Source organism: Carassius auratus, chromosome 35 (genome assembly GCF_003368295.1).
Source record: "Carassius auratus strain Wakin chromosome 35, ASM336829v1, whole genome shotgun sequence".
Classification (NCBI taxonomy): domain Eukaryota; kingdom Metazoa; phylum Chordata; class Actinopteri; order Cypriniformes; family Cyprinidae; genus Carassius; species Carassius auratus.
This window is the reverse complement of record NC_039277.1, coordinates 15,069,953-15,094,749: the sequence shown is the minus strand read 5'-3', so window position 1 is coordinate 15,094,749 and position 24,797 is coordinate 15,069,953. Positions and strand designations below refer to the sequence as shown.

Below are 24,797 nucleotides of genomic sequence, written 5' to 3'. Positions count from 1 at the left end.
GATGGGACTCTACAATGGTCCTGTTTGTTTGAACAGGAAACATCTCAGCCAACCTGCATCCATTATGTATAGCTCACACATCTTGAATCTGCATGGAAAAAAGTCATTAAATGTGAAAGACGTTTTAAATTATGTAAAGATAGAGTACAGTCGCTTCAGACTGACTGCGGTGTCCATCAAAACTCACCGCAATGTGACTGTCCTTCAGAAACAAGCATGATAAGCAGTTCTCTAGCCAGCACAAAGGATGTCATGATTTGACCCATGAATATATGGCTCAAAGCGTTTTTTTGGATTGAATCTCTTGGTTCCAACAACAGATCTGGCCACAATGTACTTAAATTTGTGAACAGATTTTTTTTCTATTTTTTTTCTTCAGTTTTGTTACTGCACAAATACTTTTTTTATAGCAGTAAATACATTTGTAGTGTAATCTCAGATATTTAAAAAGTAAGTTGTTTTGTTGTATTTTATTTGTTATATTCATACATTTTTAAGCAAAACAAATGTTATATTATATATGTAACCTTAACATTTAGAGCAATTTAATAATTTTTACTGATAAGATGGAATATGCTCATCATTTGTTGTAATTTTCCTGTCACCGCATTCAATTCACCTGCGCACAAGTCACGTCACACCGTCATTAATATTTTGACGTCCATTTATTCTTCAATGGTTTCTCGAGGCAGTTTGACGTAACTTTTCATCCAGAGAGAGAGAGAGAGAGAGAGAGAGAGAGAGAGAGAGAGAGAGAGGGAGATATATATATATATATATATAGAGAGAGAGAGAGAGAGAGAGAGAGAGAGAGATTGACTTGCTCATGCAGAATTTTGGTGGCAGCGCGCGCTCAATGGGTCACGAGGGACCGAAAACAAACTCTGCGCGAGCGACCTGTGCGATGCTCTCGTGCTCTATAAAGTCCTTTACTCAGCTTCCACCGGAGAGATTCACACCTGAACGACGACACGCTGAAATATTCAGGCTGAGATATCTGACCGAACTGTACAACTTCTCAAGTTTGTGGGGGTCAAAATGAGCGCCTATCTTCCAAAAAGCGAATCCACCACATCCCTAATCAAAACGAACCGGAGAGTCCGCACGGACCCTGCGAGCCACCACAACGGGCACCGGCACGCGGGAGGCGGCGGAGGCGAGGACTCGTGCTGGACCGATGAGTGTGATGCCACCGCCAGGAGACCCCTGTGCCAACCGAATCACGGCCGAAAAGCTGAGAAGATCCAGAATCATCAGGATGGACCGGAACACTGCAAACCGTCACGACGCCACAACACCATTGACCATCCGGGTCTACTCCACGGGATTCCCCGCAGCAGCCGGACGCCCTCGCCTACTTCATCCCTCTCCAAGCGCTCGGACGAAGCCGCGCTGTTCTTTGAAACGAAGGACAAGCATCGGACGGGCTCGAATCAAAGCCTCACCTCCAGTCCACCTCCAGCTCTTCAGCCCAGCAGCACGCGCGCCCCCGGGGGAGCGAGCGCCTACAGCGGCGCGCGTGATGCAGACCTCCATCCCATTGTCAAATCAGTCTTTGGTCAGGTAGGGTAACTGCTGTAGCCTACTATGATATGAAGTCGATTAGTTGATTCTTGTATCTTAACAGTACATTTTTGAAGTACACTAATGATGCAGTATCTACTCAAAAATATAATGGCAACAGATTAGTCAAGCAAGATTCAATCAAAAAGTGAATAATAAAAAATGAGTTACAGTAGATGGTTTACAATTTTTCAATATTATGTGCTTCATCTCATATAGCACAACCAAAGTACATATATGAAGTGTCCATGGATGGACCAAGATTTTAGTACTGTCAAATCAATTAATCACATCCAAAATAAAAGGATGTGATTAATCGGTTTGACAGAACTAGATAAAATTAATATATCAATAAGGGAAAATGTATATTGTACGTGCTGTAATTGGCCGCCACACACTTCATATTTTCACAATTTTAATCCCTTTTTGCCTTTCTATTAGTTCCCAAAAAATGTTGTGACAAAGTTATTATAAAAAAATGTAAAAAACAAAACAAATTAATATTGCTAAATATTATTATTAAAACATAAATGCATAATTAAAAAATGTTTATATATATCTATCTATCTATCTATCTATATATATAATACATATATTTTAAAATAATTTAAAAAATAATCATTAAAAAACTATCTATCTATCTATCTATCTATCTATCTATCTATCTATCTATGAAGTCATACAAATATTAATAAACTAAATCATTAAAAATGGCTTTAGCTATTTTGTTGTCACACGGCAGTAGGGTAACAATCAACTAATGAACTGTGAATCAACATCACAATAAATGACTAAACATGACAACATCAACAACAACAGTGTAAAACAATCTGGCAAACTGTCAAACCATAATTATTATTTATGCCTCGATGCATTCTGGGAAGAGTGAACCATAAAACCACTGGATTCAATCAATAATCTCTTCATTAGGAATGATTATGCCCTTTGTAAAAGAGTGTAGATATTATTCCAAATATGTTTATATTATGTTAACACAAATTTGGTCACACAATATATTATTACTGAAATTATTATTTTATTTGTAAAATAAAATAGACTCAACAGGTGGCCAGTGGAGAATGAAACAGAAAACCAAACAGAGTTTTTAGTTTATGGTTTATAACATTTCAATGTGCATTTCAGTGCCTCATAGAAGACATTTTGAATAATGTGTAATTGGAGAGCACGTGTATTCGGGATATGATCTCTCTATGATCAGATGATGATAATAAAACTGAATTATGCATGAGGATTTGAAGATTAAAGTGAAACACAAGTCTCAGATGTGCCAGGTTCAGGTCAGAGTTCACAGACCAAACAAAGCCTGCTTAGGCGTCAGATGCTGGTCAGAGTCCTTGATTTGACCCTTTGCTGTCAAATAGAAAGCCATAGTAATGTTAAATGTTTATGTAGTAAAATGAGAAGTTTGTAACCGCATATGTGGTGTGATCTGAGCATCATTTTTGAGTCTCTAGTCAAACAACTATTAAAATATGATACGACTTTTTAGAGTTATTCCACATACACTCTCATACGATGCAATGTATGTGTCTACATTGCGTGTTACACCTTTAACACCTATAACATGTTTATGCAGCATAATTATTTTCTTCACTGTAATTTGATGCCACTTTCTCCTGCTGCTTTCTTTCTCTGAAGGACAATAAATAGCCATCCTGAAAAATGTGCCACAGAAATAACACCTCCAAATTCAGGTTAACGCTTCAGTGGGTCAAAGACACAGAAAGGCACACATTTATCTAGTGATCAAAATGAGGACATACCATAGGCTTAAAATAATTTTATATAAAGTTAATTATATTTACAACAACTAAAACTAACCCTACGCCTAAAATAGCACCTTTTAGCATTTTTTTTTTCAAATGCAAACAAACAAATTAACACTTCTCACACACTTAGGTAGTCACACAACTTTTTTTTGTCTTTCCAGTTTGTACTACAGAAACCACTATAAGGGACAAAGTAATGGTAAAAAATATGAGATGTGATGAATACACAATAGTTATATGAGAGAATGCATAGTATATTGGGGGAACACAATACACATTGTTACCACAAAGCCTTTTTTGAGACCTACTGTACACCTGGAAATGTCACAAGATGCCTATTCCGTCACTAAATCTGTCTTTTCTAACAGTTGAAAACTTAAGATTCAGTATTGCCTGGAACGAGGTTGAGTCAGTCCCAGATTTGACACTTTTGCTCAGCTTCAAGCACCTCCCAGGCATCATTAGTATTTGGCTTGTAAAAGTCACACGGTCATTTTGTCACAACCACTCAATGTTAGACCTGTGCAAAAAAAGTTAAAATCATGCACGTTTCTTGAAAGAACATTCAGCTGCGACTGACGCGTCACACCATTGCAATGTCGTACAACATGTTCGTGCACGCATGAGCTCAGCTCGCATCCAGAAAAGCCCTGCATCTTAATGCGAAGGGAGACGCTGATGTATTTATAGTGCCGCCGTGTCTATTTTTTTCCATCATAGTGTATTGATATTCCTCAAATGCTGTGTTTCATATTTCCTTATGTAACATCTAGGCCTGCATACAATCCCTACAGAAATCATTCTCCGCCAGCAGGCGCTAAATATAGCAGCTCAAGACCTGATTAAAGAGGAAAGGGGAAAGCTGTCTTTTGTGCTGGTGTGAAAAAATTCAAATCCATAAGCTACCTGACACGTGGGGTTTGAAACCGTGAAACTGAAGAGTGGATTCGAGCGAAGCTCATCACCTTGTCGAGACTGATCTAAATGTACATGACAAAACATATCCATATCTGTTTGCACATTAGTTTTAAACTGATCTTCAGTTTTTGACTGATTGATACGTGTGATTTTAATTATAAAATCAACCAGAGTTTTAAAAATGCAAGCAGTGTGTTAAATATACACACTCTTAAAAGAAGGTTTAAGGTTAAATTTAGATACATATCTACTTAAAGAACATTTTGGATTTAGAAATGATTTTGTTTTAGAATGAAGGGCTAAAGACACCAAATGCAATGAATCATTTAAGCATGAAAAAGTTTATTTAGGTAGATATGGCTCTAAATTAAAATGTCTCTTTCATTGAACTGAGAGACTTATTACTTTGTACATTTTTAATGGAATACAAATGAACCTAATTTAGCACCTTCTCAAAATCTCAAGCAAACCAACTAAAGCTTTCTGGGTTGAGAACAGAATCCTCACGATACAGCCTCCACACACACACACACACACACACACGCGCACACACACACACACACACACACACATACACAGCTTGTGCTATGCAATGGTGCAGTTTAAAACCTCAGGGCTTCCTCTCCACCTGCAATCCCATCAGATCACCAATCACTGAAATCAGGTGGCCGCCCTTACCTCCTGCTTAAACAAACAGGGAGAAAACAATAACAAATACGTCCTTGGACGATTCGTTCATTTTAAATGGATCTTTAATGTGACTCTTGAAGAACGAGTCGTCTCTGTGAGTGATTCATTCAGTCACGCATGCTCAAAATTCTATAGGTTCTGTCCTGGAATTAGTCTAGTTCACCTGTTTCAGTCAATGCAGTCTGAGCCAGAAAGAAAATTGATTAGTTCATCTCATGAGTCTTCGGGTTTTTTGAGTCATTCATTCATCACGTGTAAGATAAAGTCTGGGGTATTAGGGCCATTAAAAGTATTGGTATCATTTAAAAAACTAAATAAGCAGTATTGCCCATTCCTAATTTTAAGAAATATAGAAGAAGAAAAGAACAGTGGGTCCTTATAACTTATATATAATAGTATATGTTTTACAAAACTATCCTATTAAAGGTTTTACATTTCTGCAAGAAAGTTAGAACAAATAGAACTTTCACATAATTCTTTTCAACATAAGCAGCCAATCAGAACTATTTACACTGTTACACTGGGATGCTACAATTTACTAAATATACAAGTCAGTGCAACTCAAAAATAGTAGAAATGTGAAAAAAAAAAAATATATATATATATAAATTTCACTGTGTATTTCAATTTCACCTATTATGAACCGACATACTCTCAACATTTACTAATTTTCATTATGTAACCTGACTGAACTGGCATGCATGCAAAAATGCACACGAACAGCATTTATATTCCTTTACCAAAACATTATTTTACTGCAGCTCTATAACATTCACTTTTTTTGTAAGAAAACGTCATTTTTCAGTAGGTATGTCTGCATGCACTAATCTCGTCAATCAGAATGAATCCAATCAGATTTGTTTGCAAATACTCTACTGACCTGCTTATAGGACTTGAGACATACAGATGGCAGTTTTTATGATGTTAAACACATATGCGTTATGACATTGCTCTTGTGCGCTAGATGTATTTCTGTATCCAATTGAGAAAGTGCTTGATTCTTTCATATTGATCAGATTATTTCAGCTCTACACCACCCCTTCTGAGATTTCTTTACATGAAGACTTCTTAGTTTGATTGAGCCATTAGTCCAATTATAAACTGATTATTTGGATGCATGCAAAACTGAAGTCCTTTAAATGATTTACTGAATTCGTGTTATCTTATTTCAGAGCAGAACTTCCACAACATCTCATTCTGGTCAGTTTCCTTGTCAGATTCTTTTCGGCCGCTGTGTGTCGCAGAAGCCTGCTTCTTACTCTCTCTCTTTCTCTTCAGGCAAAAGAGATTAATATCATAACACTGGCATCACTTGACCTGGCTTACATGTATTAACAACGAATTATGCCACTAACCCGCTTTTGAAGATGTGCTGCGTGCATCAAAAACACAGTTTCTTTGCATCAGTTTTCACTGCAGTGAGATTTCTGATCAATGCCTTTGCTTTGCCAGCAGGGGTTACCCGTCTCAGGCTCTCTGGTACACTTCTACTTCTAACAAAATGATATTGTGTCACTTGCATCCTTCCTCCCTGCTGGTGTCAAACGAATGGATGGATGGAGGAGATGAGGATATGAAGGTGCAGGGAGGAATGAAGCATGAGAGACCTTTATGTATCATGTAAGAAATACACAACACTCAGGTGATGCAAAACCACTTTACCGCTGCCTCTCACTCTTTTGGCTCCATTTGCGCTCATTCTTTGGGCTTTTTCTGGAGCTTTCAGATGCTCGCGCCCTCCCTCTCCAGCCCACTTGGGTCACACCGACCTTGCAAGGGATTGAGGAGGGGACAGATATAGAGAACAAGAGGGAGGGTGGAAGGCAAACAGAGAACCAGGCTTAAATGGGCAGGGTACTCAGAGGAAATGTGAATAAGCGAGACGCAAATTCCACGTCATTTCTCTCTTCAATACAATTTCAAAGTCCTGTGCTATTTATAGAAGCCGATGTGTGTGTATTTTTTTTATTCGCCAATTGCAGGGGAGGAAATGCAGAATTTCTAAGCCTTTCTCAGTCTGTGAAATCGAGAGGGAGAGAGAGAATAGACCTTGAAATTCCTTCCTCAGTACATCCCAGAGGAACATGTTATTGCTCTGAGCTTCAGCTTTCAGAGCTCAAGAGACTTTATCGAGTTCTCACTCGTGTTTATTTCTCAGGAGAAATAAAAAAGATGATTCGCACAATATGCAGGTCATATTTCACCCCAAAAATAGAAAGGAAAAAATGAATTCATAAAATATAATAAAAAATATTACATAATATAAAATAAAAAATGTTTTTATAAAATTATAATAGAAAAAAACTAACAAAATGAATTAAAAATATAAAAAAAATTTTTAAAAGATAAAATAAAATGTAATGTCACAAAATCTTAATACTAAGGTATGAGCATTTTGCTGAACATGTGATTTTGATGATCTTGACATGTTGAGAGATTCACACCAATATAGAAAAAAATTACACCAACTGTTGATATACAGTATGAGTATACAGAAAAATGATGTGGATAACAGCAGAAATCATTTGAGTTTGGAAATATTCAAGCCGAAACTATCAAAAAATTGTATGTTACTAAATATAAAACAATAGTATGTTACATTGTTGTCACATGACTTTGGTCTTGTAAAATTAATCCTATTATTTTGTATTTTTAGATCATTTTTGTGTAAAATAGGCCTATAAAAATGTTGATCACCAAATCTATCATGGTTGATAGTATTGCAGATAAAAAAAATTGGCTTATTATAATTAAAACTATTAAAAACATTAATATACATAAAGCTAAAATATGAAGTAAAGCTAAACTAAAATACATATAAATATTAGATGAAAAACAGAACTAAACAAAAATTAGAAACTCTGGCAATTAACTGAAAAGTTGAAGCACTAATGAAATAACAAAAAATAAAATTTACCTAAATAGTAATATTTAAGAAAAACTAATAAAATAGTAAAAAGCTTATAAAAATGTGTATTTATTACATGAAAATGAAAACTTTTAAAATGTTAATAAAAAAAATAAAAAAATAAATTACACTAAAATATAACTAGCACCAGAAACACGCATCCTAATACTTTTTGAGGTGTTTTTATACAGTTTAAATTACTTCAGGTGTGGATTTTATGCAGATGTGACTATTAAAATGCAGTTATGATGACGGTCAAGACATTTCAAATTAAGAGAATCTAATTAAATACCATAACAATTGTGTAATCACAGCATTTAGGGGCCAAGATGATTGTACTATGATTTAGCACAGTGTTGCGAGCCACTCTGAGCATGCATGTGTATATACGAGTGTGTTTCTCCACTGCTGGTGTGTGTGCTCTTGCTGAGTTGACATTATGAGAGAGGACGGCTCCTGGCTCTGATTTCTGATGTATTCTGAAGTTTACAATGAGCCTCCGGTGAAGAGACTGGCTTCAGCTAGATGAATCATCCTCACCGACAGTGAGAGAAAGAGAGAGAGAGAGAGAGAGAGAGAGAGGCAAAGCAGCTGAGAATTAATCAGGGAGGTTAAATGTGCTTACAACAGAGATATCGATGATACAGAGGAAAACTGATGTCTTCTCATGGAACTGGGGCATCTCATAAAACCCCCTAAGAGAAATATAATTCGAAACAAATGAAACATGTATTGACATACAGAGCTACAAAATTTATGTGTATGGAATTACATATTTTGATCTGTAGGGAGGTTGAAGAGAATTTATTTTACGCATGAACTAAATATGCTCACTAACAATCACTTGTATCTCATTCACTAACAACCATACAGTTATTCCATTGTTAATACATCTAAATATCAGTGCATATTATAAAAATGGTTGTTTGTTTGAGTGCAAACATTAGGTTTATGATCGATTGCACCTTATTTACAAAACACAATTAATATTGTGTAATTATAGCCTGCAGAAAGAGGGCAGAAGTGATCCCAACCTCAGTGATTCATTGATTATATGATGGAGAGGAGCATTTTTATTGCTGAAAACACAATTACAATAAGGCAATATAAAAAACAAAAAAAGATAAACATAAAATAATGGGGAAAAAGTATCTTAATGGCATAAAAATACCAGAATGTTTAAATAAATGTATTTTGCCATTTAACTTAAAAAAATATATATTAATAATATGTTGGAATAGTGGGTGTGTTTGTGCTGTCATCTAATTTGCATAAATCATTTGCTACATTATTCTAGAGCAATGCATATTACATCACTATAATTTTTACTGAAATCTCCTCTCAGAGTTTGGCACATTTTGGCCAACATCTGATAACTGAATAAACTTTTGATGCCAATAACGGTATATTTGCAAAGAGGTTGATGCTTCAAATGTCTGAGGTGAGAGTGGCCTAAACAGGAAACGATCGGGCTCTGTGGGCAAGTGCCAGCTCAGCAGGTGAATTCTGGGAAGGGCTTCCTGTCCTCCCCTAATTACCTGCCGTGGCCTTTGGATGGGATGCTGTGATTTGGCAGCCTTGGCGCATCCGTGCCTGGTGTGACCCAACCTCACCTCTTCCCATGGAGCTTTTGTGTCTTTGATTTGAACGCTGGCCCTCGTTGCTGGGCGGCACAACTACACGCCAAGTGTGGGTATTTTTAGCTCTAGCCTCACATCCGTATGCGTGTAATCAACTGTTTTCATACATGCACTCGCCAGTTTGTGTTTTTGGATTAGTGTCTTCAGCATCTAGCTCAGGGAAAGGTGATACGCACGTCCGTGCGAGCCTCTTTGTCTGTTTTTGCCTTGTTTGGATGGACGGCTTCAAAAATGAGCAGCTGAGAGAGAGAAAGAGGGAGGGAAGTGAGTAAAAAGGGACGGTGGGGAAAATGAAGGGAGGGTAAAAGGGAAAGAGAGAGAGTGCAAGCAAGTGAACAAGCAATCTTGGCTTTTCTCTTCTGAGCAGCCCTTCACACTGAGAAACATGTCTTCTTTTTCTGATCCCTCCATCCATTCCATCACTCCTCCCTTCCTGTCACCCTGATGTCCTGCACCCCCACCCTTGGATCTTTTACATCCTTTCCCTAAACTCCATCTTTCCTAGAAGATAAGCCTGCAGACTTCATCTCACCATCCGTAATCCATGCATGGAGACATGTGGATGCTCACACACGTGTGCAAGCGGCTGCATTGACTCTCAAGAGCGTAAAATTAGCAGAAGGGACTTTACTATGGGAAACTGCGTTAAATCGCCGCTTAAGAATTTCTCCAAGAAGGTAAGATGCTCTTTCTGATAGCTGAGAGAGTGTGTGTGTGTGTGTGTGGTAGCAGACTCGACCCGGACTTGGACTGTGTTGCATGGACTGTCAGAGACATGTTTAATAGCCATGCTCTGAATTCCACTACACAACTGTATTCAGTACCATCATGGTAATTCTTAAAGAACACACTGGACTGAGTGAAATTGTTTTTTAGTTTTTTTTTTAGTTTTTGCATACTAGTGGAGACTATCTGTTGTATTTTCTTGAAAACCTAAGGTAACCAATCTGGATTAGCAAAAACGTGTAACCTATAATGTAAATCATATTGCATCAGGATGTTGGGTGCTTCCTTGCCATCTTTGACCATGGAAGTTGTCGGATGTGTTTGTGAATGAATACTTTTAATGATATGCTAGATCATGCTGCCTTAATGTACCTGCGTTTAATGAGAGTAAATCTGAAAGTTCTTGACAATGACAAATTTTAAAGTAGCTTCTGAAAGTTCTGTTTAGTTCTTCTCAATCAGCCTAAAATGACTTGAGATGCATGCACTCAAGGATTAGCGCTGTCACCTGCTAAGATCTCCTCTCCCTTTTCTGAAGAACGAATGAGCTGGCACCTTAAAGCCTTGGCAACAGATGGAGTGTGAAGGTCATGTGAGGGAGGAGATGTCTGCAAAGACACATATGTGCATGCATCATGCTGCCATTACATTACTAAGGCTTTACCTATAGCATCATAGAAGATCAGGCTCATGGCAAGATTCAGTATGAGACATCATTCGGTATCTTTGGAATACTCATGTAAGTATACTACAATTTGGGACAAACTACTTCTAATTCAAACTATTTAGGATGGATAGTATGCAAACTGGGATAGAGCAAAATAATTATTTTTCTTTTGAATAATGTGGAACACTGAATTGCACAAAACAAGACCAGGATTGTTCATTAAGGAAGTAAACAGGGTCAGTTTAGATGTTTATGGCTTCAGAACATCTCAGAAGCTGATTCTAAGTAAGTGCTCTATTGTGAGATGACGTCGGCTCTCTCTTTAATTAACCCATTGGTCTATGTTTAATTTGGGAGATGCTCTTTATGTGTTTGTGAGTGATATTCCACACACTCTTCACCTCTGCTTGTCTGCTTATTGGTCGTTATAATGTGCTGGTTCTGATTAGCCCTCATCTAAACATGAGCAGTTTTACGTTTTCAAAACATACTAACCTTTCAGGTAATTTGAGGATCTACTCTCATATAATGACTCCAACATATTTGCCCTCCATTGATTAAAATGCTAAAGATAGTGAGTTTCATTTGTGAGAACAAGCCAAGAACCTTGGATTTGCTTTTAAAACCATCTTAAGCGCAGTTTGATCATTTGTTTTCATGGCAGCAATCAAATGGCATAGTATTGCGGCAGTGCGCCGCAAGTATGAAAGTGGATGAATTATTCATTTTGACTGATATCTGATCTTAAAGGTTCTGTCAGTTGCTGAGAGGGAAGAAAGAATAGAGGGCAAAGTCTGGCTCAATGTGATTTACCCAAGTAGGACATGTTCCTGGCTCAACAGCCCTTGTTGGTCTTGGAACAACGCTCCTGTCAAACAACCATCGCCCTAATGCTACATTTCATGCAATCTCAGATGTGGGATATTGTGACCAGATATCTCTGGCATCCAAATATATATTATTCTAAACCTTGCGATTCGAATTTATTGATTTTTTTTTACACTTTAAGATAGGAACTTTGACTCATTAATGCATTAATTTCTTTACTCATTAATTTATTTGTTCAGAAGTTTATTATTAACTCATAGGGTGCTACTACGTTCACGTGATATAATCTGAAAAATATGATTAAAATGTTGTAATTATGAATGTTGTGGGCTAATTTCGTTTTTTTTTTTACACATTTTGTGCACTAGAGATGAAATATAGCAATAAAGCTTGCAAGAAAATACCCATTTAGCAGGTTTATGAGGAGATAGTCTTGTGTGACCAAAATACATTTAACCATCAACTTGTAACTCATAAAGACGTTCTTTTCCGGCACGATTTGATCGGACCATTAACAAACACCAAACACTGATTACACACCTACTGCGCTTCCTCTTTCTCATTTATTCTGCATCGGTGCTAAATAAACCTACCTCTGATAATCAGGAAGTGAAAAAGAGAGAAAGTGAAATTGTCAAGAGAATCAATTTTATTTAAACTAAAACCACTTGTAAATATTACCTTCCCAGGAGAACCTGAACAGAAGAATGCTGATCCAGGAACACTTTGTACTTGGGTAAATCACATTAAGCACAAAGTCTGAAGGCAGAGCTCAGCTTTGTTTTCTCCCTGTCTGGAATAGAAGTACATAACAGAAAGAACCAATCGATTGACCTGACGGCTGACTGAATTGACTGACTGACCCGTCCATCCAGTGTGTCCTTCAGATGTCTGTGTAGTTTCTAATTGTGTCTTTACCCCACGTTCCCTCTTCACTTACTTGTTGGGGACTGCTGGGACATGACGGCCACACTCAGGACCGGAAGCGCAGCTACAAAGCAGTGCAATCATGTGATGAAGGAGTGAGATCTGGAGAGGCCCTCGCGGCCTTGACTCAGAACTCAACATACATGCACAATGTGCTCGGGCCTGCCTGCATCTTCCTCCGCAAGGGCTTCGCTCAGAGCCGGCAGGCTGTACGTAAGTCCGGACATGCACATCTACACACATATATGCTAATAAAAACACAAGTTCTCACTTGCAGAATCTTGTAAGTGGAAATTTCAGAATTCAGAACTATATGCATTGAATATCACATTATGAAGGAGGTAAAGTACAGTTATCATCACTAAATAAAGTCTTGGATTATCATGGAAGAGTTTATTTTGCTGTATTGACTGGCTGACTTTATATTTTCAAACAATTAAAAACATTTTATTATTGATTTCAATTGAAATTTTTATGAAAATTGGTATATAATTTATATATATAAGTTTATACAAAAATATGACTCTATTCTTTGACATTGCATTTGTGGCCTAATGGTTAGTGAGTCGGACTTGTAACCCAACGGTTGTACAGTAGGTTTGAGTCTCAGTGCTGTAAGGGATTGTAGGTGGGGTACAGTGAATGTCCAGTGCTCTCTTCCACCCTCAATATCAGGACTGAGGTCAGACTCTTAAACGTGTAGTATGGAATTTTTGGCCACCAGGGGTCACTCAATCAAAATAATAACATAAGACGTACTTTGATGACGTCGGGAAAGAGCGTAAGGCTCATGGGAGTTGTTGTTCATTGGAACACACGCTCTGTCGCTCCCTATCATTCCTCACTCATTCTAACTTAGTATTTTGACAATCACGTCTTTTCGAATGGAGAGATATAGACGGTTTCAACGGCAACAACATAAACAAACGTTACTGCGCATGAGCGCTTTTGTGGACCTAACTTAACTTCCAGTAAACTTCCAAATAGAATCAATAACAACAGCCAAGTCCCTCTAGAGTAGATATTTTTTGATACCAAACAAAATGTTTGCTGCGTGGATCAGGCGGACTTAATGAAAATGCAAATTCATTATTTGCCAACAGGATATGTTTTAAAGCATAGACATAAACCGCGAGAAATAGAGGTTTCCCCAGTAACAGCTGTAAACGAAGCAGAGCTGGTACGCTCATACACTGCTATCAGGCATATAACATGCAAGTCTTCCTTCAGAAATACAGTGATATAAAAACACCTGTGCCTCGCTTTGATATTTAAACATATAAATGTAAGGAATTATTATTATTTAACGTGCAGTACGTAACGGTACTCAATGAAGCCTTTTTGAAAAAAGTTCAGTTTTAAAATTGTGGCGAGTCTCCAAAAATAAAAACCGTCTATATGAATTATGAGACCCCTATCAAGTCAATATTCCATCTAGCTAGTAGTAATATATGTTAAAAAACACGGTCGCCTTTCGTTAATAATTATAATTACGTTATACTATGATATCGACAAGTTAGAGAACTGCATTTGAAGCTACTTTATTCAGCTAGATATAGAACAAATGTAGATTTACATGAGAGCTAGTCCGTCTGCGTTTTACACAAGACAACATCGTTTCACAAAATATACGGATAGATACAGTTAGCTGAATGGATGCATACCTGTTTATCAGAATGCAAGCTAGTTCGGCATCTCTCTGTAGTTTCAGCTTGTCACGAAGCTCTCTCTATCTTGGAAATGCAACTCCAATATTTCCCCGTGTCTTGTTGCTTCTCTTGTCCCAAAACCATCTCGGGCCATTTATTTCACCCGTACGTTTGCGCTTCACAGAACGTGCAGGCAAAGCATAATCATGATCCATAACTAAGTTATTGATTGAGGTTTAAATACGAATATAAACAATATAAATATAAAATATAATAGTCTCGATAAAGGCTAATACTTTTTCTTCTTCGTCTCGTCTTTGTTTCTGTTCGCCTTTGTATTTGGCGGTTCCGCAGGAAGTCAGATAAACTAGAGGGGTTATATGACGCCATAGACGGGCGACAAAACGGAAATAAAGAAACGTGCCGTGTCTTCTAATTAATACTATAATTTTCTCCGGATTTGAAAGTTCGTGGAAACGGTCGGGATGATGTAAGTACACAACTAAAAAATATATATAACATACATATAGTGATTTCTGCTATTTTTAAAGCAGAAAAATTACATATTGCGCCTTTAAAGGGTTAGTTTGAAAGTAGAAAAATAAATACTATGGAAGTCAATGGGAACCGCCAACTGTTTGATTACCAGCATTCTTCAAAATATCTTCTTTTATGTTCAACAGGGTCAGAGAGGGTTAGTAAATGATTAAAGAAGTTTCATTTTTGGGTGAACTATCCCTTTAAACAAGGCTCCGAACCCCCAACTGCTCCCTGGGCACCGCAGCAAAAATGGCGGCCTACTTCTCCGGGTGTGTGTTCACTACTCACTGCTGTGTGTGTGCACTTGGATGGGTTAAATGCAGAGCACCAATTCCATATATGGGACACCATACTTGGCCACACATCACGTGACTTCTTCTTCACTTCGTCTTCTTGTATGGTTGTATAATGCAAGCAGTTTTTATGAGCTCACTTAGAGACTACATAGGAGATTTGTTCTTAAATTATATATATATATATTTGTCACTCCACAGGACAGTTTAAAATGGGCAAAAAGTGTTAGAAATTATAATAAATAGGACCTAAGAAATCTTGCACTGCATTTCAGCAACAGTGTTTCCACCGTTGTTGAATCTTCAGAACTGCAGCAAAATAAATTATTTTTACCTGAGCTGTGAATATATATATATATATATATATATATATATATATATATATATATATATATATATATATATATATATATATATATATATATATATGTGTATATATATGTGTATATATATATATATATATATGTGTATATATATATATATGTGTATATATATATATATATGTATGTATATATATATATATATATATATGTGTATATATATATATATATATATATATATATATATATATGTATATATATATATATATATATGTATATATATATATATATATATATATTGAAGCACTGATGCATCTTCAAGGCTGTTCTTCTCAAAAACAGACATTTTGCAGATGTTCATAAAGAAGCAGTGCTACATGCTTGGGTTTATGTACGAACTGCAGGGATCTGCCTTTATTAGTCTCTGCAGGGGACTTGGGCTAGGCTCACGTGATTGAGTTCTTCTGCAGGAGCTCAGAGAGAGTTTGGAGGTGAGCCCTGCTTGCACTTGTGTTCGAGGAGATGTGTTAGCAGGGAATGCTGGCATCAAAGAGACTAACAGCTTGAGCTGATTATGAGAGATCAATCCTGAGTTTATATGCGCCGTTCCAAACCACTTAATCCAAATGGGAAGATCGAATTTAAAAACCAGACATTAATTCCTTTAGAGACAGGGGAAAAAGCCCTGAAGAGGCTGGGTGTATTAGTTTACATGTGCCATTGTGATCCTAATGCTGTAATGAGTTTCTTTCTAGCAGGAAATAGTGCAGAAAATTAAATGACTGTATTCTTTAGAATAGGAAGAGTACGCCAGCTGACTTGTGTCATTAATGAAACAAAACTGCACAAATTAGTCGGGATTGTCTGTGATTACATTGTTTATTTTGTTGCAGAACAGAGAGCTGAGACCAGAGGAAATGGATGGTAAGTTCTACCTCGTTGCTAAAGTATCATGGTTTCCACAAGAATATTAAGAACCACAACTGTTTTCAACATTAACAGTAATCAGAAATGTTTCATAAGCAGCAAATCTGCATATTAGAATGATTTCTGAAGGATCATGTGACACTGAAGACTTGAGTAATTATGCTGAAAATTCACCGTTGCATCATAGGAATACATTTTAAAATATGGTTATCAAAGGTATAATAAACAGAAGCCCTCCATAGGAAGCATGCAGTGTTTAGGGTTTCTGATATTAAACTAAACTGAAGTCTGCAGAATGCTTTGGAGTTTTGATCCCATCAATGTGTGCAAATGCTCACTATGAAATTTCCTAGCACACTCTGTGTCAGCTGTTCCATTTGAATTTGAAGAGCTTTTATTCATTGTGACTAGAGAAGGTTTGCAATGAAGCATTTAGTTACAAGTGTTTCGGTCATTCAGAGATGCATTGTTGTGGTTTGTAAGTGCTTTGTAATTGTCTTCAAAACTGTTTTGAAAGCAAAGTGCATGATGGAAACATAATTGTACTATTTAATATTCTCTTTTCATAATCCCTGATTCACACTCAACTGTCCTTTTATTTCCTGACCTGCTTTCTGTCTTTGCAGAGCTACGAGAAGCCTTCAAAGAGTTTGATAAAGACAAAGATGGCTTCATTGGCTGCAAAGACCTTGGCAACTGCATGAGAACCATGGGATACATGCCTACTGAGATGGAGCTCATCGAACTGAGCCAGCAGATCAACATGAACTGTAAATCAACATGTTTTGTTCAACATTTACTTTTTTACTATTTACTATTTATGTATATGGCTCTGTTTGGTGCTGCTTACATACACTCTTATAATTAAAAGTTCCAAAAGTGATGCCAGAGAAGAACCGTTTTGGATTCCCCAAAGAACCTTTCATTGATCAGTTCCTTAAAGAACCATCTTTTTCTGAAGAAAATAGCAATAATCTAAAGAAAAGTTGTGGAAAGTTTAAATGGATGTTTCAGGTTCATAATGGAACCAAAAAGGCCATTAAAGAACCTTTGTGAAAGCTCAGGGAGCGCACTTTTTTGTAAGAGTTCTGTAACAGCTTGTGTCCTATGTCTTACAGTGGGAGGACATGTGGACTTTGAGGACTTTGTGGAGCTGATGGGCCCCAAACTTCTGGCTGAGACGGCAGATATGATCGGAGTAAAGGAATTGAGAGATGCTTTCAAAGAGGTGAGGTATGGCTGCATGATTTGGGAAATTAAATTAAATTAAAAAAAAGTTTGGTTAACTTTCTTCTTGCAATTTAAAATGAAATTAGAAAAATATCTATGCTTGTTTAGAGGGCTGCACAATTTGTCAAAAATGTGTCATTACACTGTATATCAGTATGCCTATATAATAATAATAATAATTATTATTATTATTATTATTATTATTATTATTATTATTATAACTACTAAAAACAAAAGTATTTTTTTTTTAGAATTTTAATAATTTACTGTAAAGTAAAAACTGAGTATTTAAGAGAAATAATTTCAGCATAATTTTTTTTTGCATCACAACTGTAACATTAAAATTCAAATAAAACACACAGCAAATATATTTATTAAATTACAGCTTTTCTGATTTGATAATTGCACTAAGCCAAATCACAGTTTAAATTTTATTGCAATTTTTTTTTATGTGCTTTTTTTTTTTTATTCCAGATTTGCTATGTTAGTTTGTAGGGCTGCACAATTTGTCCAAAATATATCAGTATGGTTAATTACTTAAATATGAAACAAGAAAAACAGTCAAATTAAAAATAATATAACAATAATAATTTTATTTTACATTATTGTAACTGTAAAATTACTATACTAATAAAACATGCAAAACATATATTTCTTTATAGGTTTATTTAATACAACCTTTGGGATTTGATAATTGCACTACCAAATCAAAGCCATATTGCAATTTCGATTTAATTTCAATTAACAATGGAGAGGTGTTGTCAGGATTCCACCATCATCATCACTCCCTCCACCCACTCGCTCGTCATCCCCTGAATATTAATTGTCATCACCTGCATCTCTTCATCCTCATCACCGTCACCTGCTATCCTTCATCACTGCTCACCCTTATATACCCGCCTCAACCTTCAGTCTCCGTCTGATCTCGTCATTACATGGCTTACAGACTCTGTCTCAACACTCACCTGAGAATCCGCGAATCTTCTGAGAACCCTCAAAGATTGGTCCGTCTTCTTCTGCCTTCAGTCCTCCTTCGGTGATCCCACTTCCACTTCCTGTGATTAGAGATCGTTCAGTAAATCGATATTGGTCCATACTCGCTCTCATTCTGATATTCCCGTCTGGTTCGGAGCATTCTGCAAATAAAACTCTCAAACTGACCATCCTGTCTGCCTCCTGTCTCGTCCGTGACAGAAGATCAGACCGAAGATGCAGAATCCTACGGAGCCTGGAGGGAATCCATCTCAAGACCCGTTTGCCGAACTAGTGCGAGCAGTGTGCCAGTCAATCCGCTCATCTTTACCGGACAACCCTTCCGCCATCCCCGAAGCCATCCTTCACTCTGCACGCCGACACCAACTTCCGCAAACACCCGCTACTTCGCCGGCTGCCTCTGCGAGTCCCATGGCCCGACCAGCGCCGTTCAGTGGTGAGGCGGAGGATTGCAGTGGTTTTTTGCTTCAGGTTTCACTATATTTCCAAATGCAAGCACATCAGTTTACCGACGATTCCGCCCGGGTGGCCTTTATTATTTCCCTACTCTCTGGCAGAGCTCTCCAGTGGGCACAATCCCTTTGGAATTCAGATTCCCCAGTGTTAAAGTCCCTGTCAGGTTTCATATCTCATTTTAAGGAAGTCTTTGGCCAGGCAGTTTCAGATCTCTCAGTCCATGATCAGCTTTACAATCTCCGTCAAGGAAACTCCTCTGTCAGCACGTATGCCCTCCAGTTTCGCACCCTGGCGGCATCCTGTGGCTGGAACGAGTCGGCCCTAATTACCGCTTTCCGCCACGGCCTGAATCCGAACATCCGTCAGCTATTGGTTGTTTATGATGACTCCATGGGGATTGAGAACCTCATTCAAAAGACCATTCGAGTTTCTCAACGTTTATCTGCCTGTGACAATCCATCTACCGCTGTCAGTCCTCCGTCCTCAATTCCCATTGCTTCTCCTCCAGCACCTGAACCTATGCAAGTGGACTCCACCCATCTCTCTCCTTCTGAGCGCCAGCGTCGCATCCAGCTTCACCTCTGTCTGTACTGCGGGAGCGACAATCATCTCATCTGCTCCTGTCCTGTTCGACCTCAACGTTCTGCGGTAAGCTCCGTTCAGATCCCTCCTAAAGTGGAATCTTTAAACCGTACCATGGTTCATCTGTTAACCCCCCATATCTGTGTCTCAGCGCAAGCCCTCCTCGACTCCGGTTCAGCGGGGAACTTCATTTCAACCCAGCTCCTCCAAAAACTGACTGGCCGCAGCCCACTACTGTGAAAGAGCTTCAAAGATTCCTCGGATTTGCCAACTTTTATAGAAGATTCATCCATAACTACAGCATTATCAGTGCTCCTCTGACCTCCTCTTTGAAGGGCCAGACCAAGTCTCTATCCTTCTCCTCCGAAGCCATCCAAGCCTTCCAACAACTAAAAGACGCCTTTTCAACCGCTCCCGTTCTCGCTCATCCTAACCCAGATCTGCCATTCGTCGTCGAGGTTGATGCGTCTTCTACTGGAGTAGGAGCAGTCCTCTCCCAGCGGCAGGGTGAACCCTCCAGACTCCATCCATGTGCCTTCTTCTCCAAGAAGCTGTCCCCGGCGGAGCGAAACTATGACATCGGAAATCGGGAACTGCTTGCAATCAAGCTTGCCTTGGAAGAGTGGAGGCATTGGCTGGAGGGAGCCAATCACCAATTTCAAGTAATCACCGATCATCGTAATCTGGAATACCTCAAAGAAGCCAAGAGGCTCAATCCTCGTCAGGCCCGCTGGGCTCTCTTCTTCACCCGTTTTGATTTCGTTGTTACCTACCGACCCGGCTGTAAGAATGGAAAAGCTGACGCTCTCTCACGCCTCCATCATTCCTCGTCTGAGGAGTACCGCCCCGAACCCATTCTCCCTCCAGCCGTGTTCGCCTGTCCAATCCTCTGGGATATAGACGATCAAATATCCCAGGAAAACCGTCTCCATCCCGCTCCGCCGGGAGGTCCAGAGGGGCTCACCTTTGTACCTCAACAATTCCGCACCGCCCTTCTGGACTCTGCTCATACAGCTCCGGGCTCTGGACATCCAGGTAGCAGGCGTACCCTCTCGCTCCTCAGTCAACGGTACTGGTGGCCATCTATCTCCAAAGATGTCTCCCGGTTTGTCCAAGGGTGCTCAGTCTGCGCCATCTCTAACACGCCCAGAAAACTCCCGGAGGGTAAACTCGTACCTCTTCCTATTCCCCGTCGTCCATGGTCTCACCTTGGTGTAGACTTCATGACTGACCTTCCTAAATCTAACAACTTCACCTGTATTCTAGTTGCAGTGGATCGGTTCTCGAAGGCTTGCAAGCTGATCCCCTTACCTAGACTCCCTACCGCCTTTGAGACCGCGGAGGCTTTGTTCCATCATGTTTTCAGAAATTTTGGAATTCCCGAAGATATAGTATCGGATAGGGGTCCGCAGTTCATATCTCGAGTATGGCAAGCCTTCTTCCGACTACTTGGGGTGACTGTTAGTCTCTCCTCAGGATACCACCCTCAGACGAACGGCCAGACTGAGCGGAAGATCCAGGAGATAGGACGGTACCTCAGGTCATATTGCCACCAGTACCAGGACAGCTGGAGTCGCTACCTCCCCTGGGCTGAATACGCCCAGAATTCCCTCAGGCAATCCACCACCGGGCTCACTCCTTTTCAATGTATCCTGGGTTTTCAACCTCCTCTATTCCCTTGGTCTGGGGAGCCCTCGGAGGTTCCAGCCGTTGACTATTGGTTCCATCAGAGCGAGAGGGTATGGGACTCAGCTCACGTTCACCTCCAACAGGCAGTGCGAAGGCACAAAACCCAAGCCGATCGTCAACGGACAGACCCTCCCCAGTACCAACCGGGTCAGAAGGTGTGGCTTTCAACCCGTGACATCCGCCTTCGCCTGCCCTGCCGTAAGCTGAGTCCCCGATACATCGGACCATTTACCGTGCAGAGGCAGCTGAATGAAGTCACTTACAGGCTCAACCTTCCACCTCATTACAAGTTTTCACCTTCATTCCACGTCTCTTTGTTAAAGCCTTTCATTGACCCTGTCACTTCTCCTCCCTCAGATCCAGGACCTAGGGACTTACCTCCTCCTCCTGTTCCAGTAGAAGAGGAGCCTATCTACCGTGTCCGCAACATCATGGATTCGCGGCGACGAGGCCCCCGGCTAGAATACCTAGTAGACTGGGAGGATTATGGCCCCGAGGAACGCTCATGGGTACCCCGCGAAGATATCCTGGACCCAACCCTCCTCACCCAGTTTCATGCAGACCATCCTGATCGTCCTGCACCCAGAGGTCGTGGAAGGCCTCGCCGTCGCCAATACCCCTCTTCTCAAGCGTCAAGAGCCGCCTCGGGAGGGGGGGGTACTGTCAGGATTCCACCATCATCATCACTCCCTCCACCCACTCGCTCGTCATCCCCTGAATATTAATTGTCATCACCTGCATCTCTTCATCCTCATCACCGTCACCTGCTATCCTTCATCACTGCTCACCCTTATATACCCGCCTCAACCTTCAGTCTCCGTCTGATCTCGTCATTACATGGCTTACAGACTCTGTCTCAACACTCACCTGAGAATCCGCGAATCTTCTGAGAACCCTCAAAGATTGGTCCGTCTTCTTCTGCCTTCAGTCCTCCTTCGGTGATCCCACTTCCACTTCCTGTGATTAGAGATCGTTCAGTAAATCGATATTGGTCCATACTCGCTCTCATTCTGATATTCCCGTCTGGTTCGGAGCATTCTGCAAATAAAACTCTCAAACTGACCATCCTGTCTGCCTCCTGTCTCGTCCGTGACAGGTGTTAGGTGAATGAAAACAGCACATCAATAAAACAGCAAAAAATAAACTGTAAATATGGATGAAGAAATAACACTGTACAGTTGTTCTCAGCTCAAATGCACATTTAATTTCACGCTTTCATTGTAAAACATAGTAAAAAAAACTGTCAGGAAGAGCAGGAAAATGCTTGAATAGATTTCAACCTCTTACCTCTCTTCTTTTGTTCCCTTTCTCTCAGTTTGACACCAATGGAGACGGTCAGATCAGTACAGCAGAACTAAGAGAGGCCATGAAGAAACTTCTGGGCCAGCAGGTGCTGTTAGTTACTTTGCTAAAAAGCATTTTAGCCCTCATCCAATTCTCCTTTCATCGTTTTATTGATTATTATTCCCTCAGGTGGGTCACAGAGATCTGGAGGACATTCTGCGGGACATCGATTTAAATGGAGACGGGCACGTGGACTTTGAAGGTGAGTTGATTTTGCTCTGCTAATTAGTAATGCTAATTTAATGCTGCAGTGCCTTTTTTACTGTTCTAGGTGTAGTGAATCGTTTTATGCAGCATGGGGGAAAATGATTGCAATAATCTGTCCACAATAATCCAAAAAATATTACATTCATGTTCCCTCCGTGTCTCTTGACCATATTTTGGAATCTGCAGTAAAAACTTTATTGTGGAAAGCAATAATTCCATGGTTTAATCTTGAATTTGAGTTTTAATTTTGTTCTCAAAGTCATTGCAATCAACCAAATGAAAAGTACTTAAAGGGGACATTTCATGGGGGAAAATGGATTTTCCTTGCTCTTTTGGAGGAAAAAATAAAAAGACATATTTTATTGTTCAAAGCGCAAACTCTTCAGTCTAACCAGAACATTTATTGAAAACAGAAAATGTGGAAAATTACTGTATTATATCTATTACTTTATTATATCTATTATTTTTGATTGCTGTGAGCCGCTGTGTGTCCCACAGTTGAGCTAGCTTGAATCTCATCCTCCTGAAGGTGGTAAAGTGACAGTAGTAGAGCTGTCAACCAGATTATCTCTTAACCACAGGATTATTTCACCTCTCATATTAACCACGCTCAAAAAGAGCATGAAAACAAGAAGGACAAAAATAGCTGGCACTGTTATGCTTGCTGATGACTGGAGGTGTGACAGTTGAACACCCCATTGTTGTATAGTATGTATTTGCATGAAACTCAAAATGTAAGGGATTGTCAGTAACAGAATGAAATTATTTATATTAGGTGTGTGTGTGTGTGTGTGTGTGTGTGTTAATTTTATTCAAAATTGTTAACTAACAAAAATATTTTAAGAATTAAATAATTGTTTCATGTGTAATAATTCAAAATAAGAAAGAAAAAAGTGTAAAAGAGAAAATTGGTCTGTTAATTTTAAATGTAAGTAAAACAAATTTTTTAAGAAATGTTATATAATTGTGTGCAATAAATATATTGACACAAGTATAATTTGTGATACTGTGTGGATGTCCTGAGTCCTTTAGAAAAACCAGTGGGGAACCAATGTTATAGTGTTAAGTGGATATTTAAATAAAACAATGTCTGGTGTTTCTTCTTTCAGAATTTGTGCGAATGATGTCGCGCTAGAGGAAGGGTGGACAAACCACATGAAAAACTGGATCTCTAGTGCTCCGACATAAATAGAGGAGGATGAAGGAGAGGAAAAATTAGGAGGAAACGGGAGCAGCCTCACAAGAGGAACTTCTGGAACATGACCTCTGACCTCAAAGCACAAATGAAAGAACTGCACTATAACCCTTCATAAGCCCAGACGCCAACAGTGGGGATGAGAGGACGACTCTAAAATAAACTGAAATATATCTGTGTAACAGGGGTTTTTAACCTTTATCAAAGCCTGCAAAGGGTCTGATGCAAAAAATATGCCCCGAGAGAAACCATTTAAAACTGATAAAACTCAAATATTAAAATATCCAGTACTTTCATTTACTGGCATCTCACATCTACTTTGTAGAAAGCATCAGATGAATTGCAATAACATTGCTGTTTCATATTTAAGCTATTTATTAATATTTGTAAAGTACAGAGAGATGAGTGTGTGTAGTTTCCCTTTAAAAGACTCTGGCTGTTTTACAGTAGCCTATGATAGATTATTACTCACAAAGATTTTATTTTGTATATCAATGTACTGGGAAATGCTGGAAAACTTTGCTATCAGTCATTTGCTATTATTGTACAGTACATCGGACCTATGCACTACTGTATGAGTGGACATATTTTTGAAATGTAGAGAAAGATTTGCCATAAAGAAAACATTAAACTGCCCTTGTTTGCACACTGTCTTGCATGACTGATAGTGCTGATTCATTTGAGTCAACACAGCTGAGTAGCATACACTTATAAG

At 38.9% G+C, this 24,797-nt stretch overlaps 1 protein-coding gene across 3 annotated transcripts; it reads left to right on the top strand.

Moving 5' to 3' along the window:
* The first annotated feature begins 611 nt into the window (after positions 1 to 611).
* On the top strand, positions 612 to 24,625 carry cabp1b (calcium binding protein 1b). Of its 3 annotated transcripts, none has more exons than XM_026220174.1 (8): positions 7,954 to 10,186; positions 12,708 to 12,866; positions 16,353 to 16,383; positions 17,013 to 17,156; positions 17,505 to 17,614; positions 22,652 to 22,726; positions 22,810 to 22,882; positions 23,997 to 24,022. In XM_026220174.1, the coding sequence occupies exons 1-8, from the start codon at positions 10,058 to 10,060 to the stop codon at positions 24,020 to 24,022; spliced, it is 747 nt and encodes a 248-aa protein (XP_026075959.1). In that variant the 5' UTR covers positions 7,954 to 10,057. The 3 variants fall into 3 exon arrangements, with proteins under 3 accessions (XP_026075958.1, XP_026075959.1, XP_026075960.1); XM_026220175.1 differs by having other exon boundaries at positions 12,708 to 12,870; XM_026220173.1 differs by lacking the exons at positions 7,954 to 10,186; positions 12,708 to 12,866 and adding an exon at positions 612 to 1,563 and having other exon boundaries at positions 23,997 to 24,625.
* Positions 24,626 to 24,797: the final 172 nt, after the last annotated feature.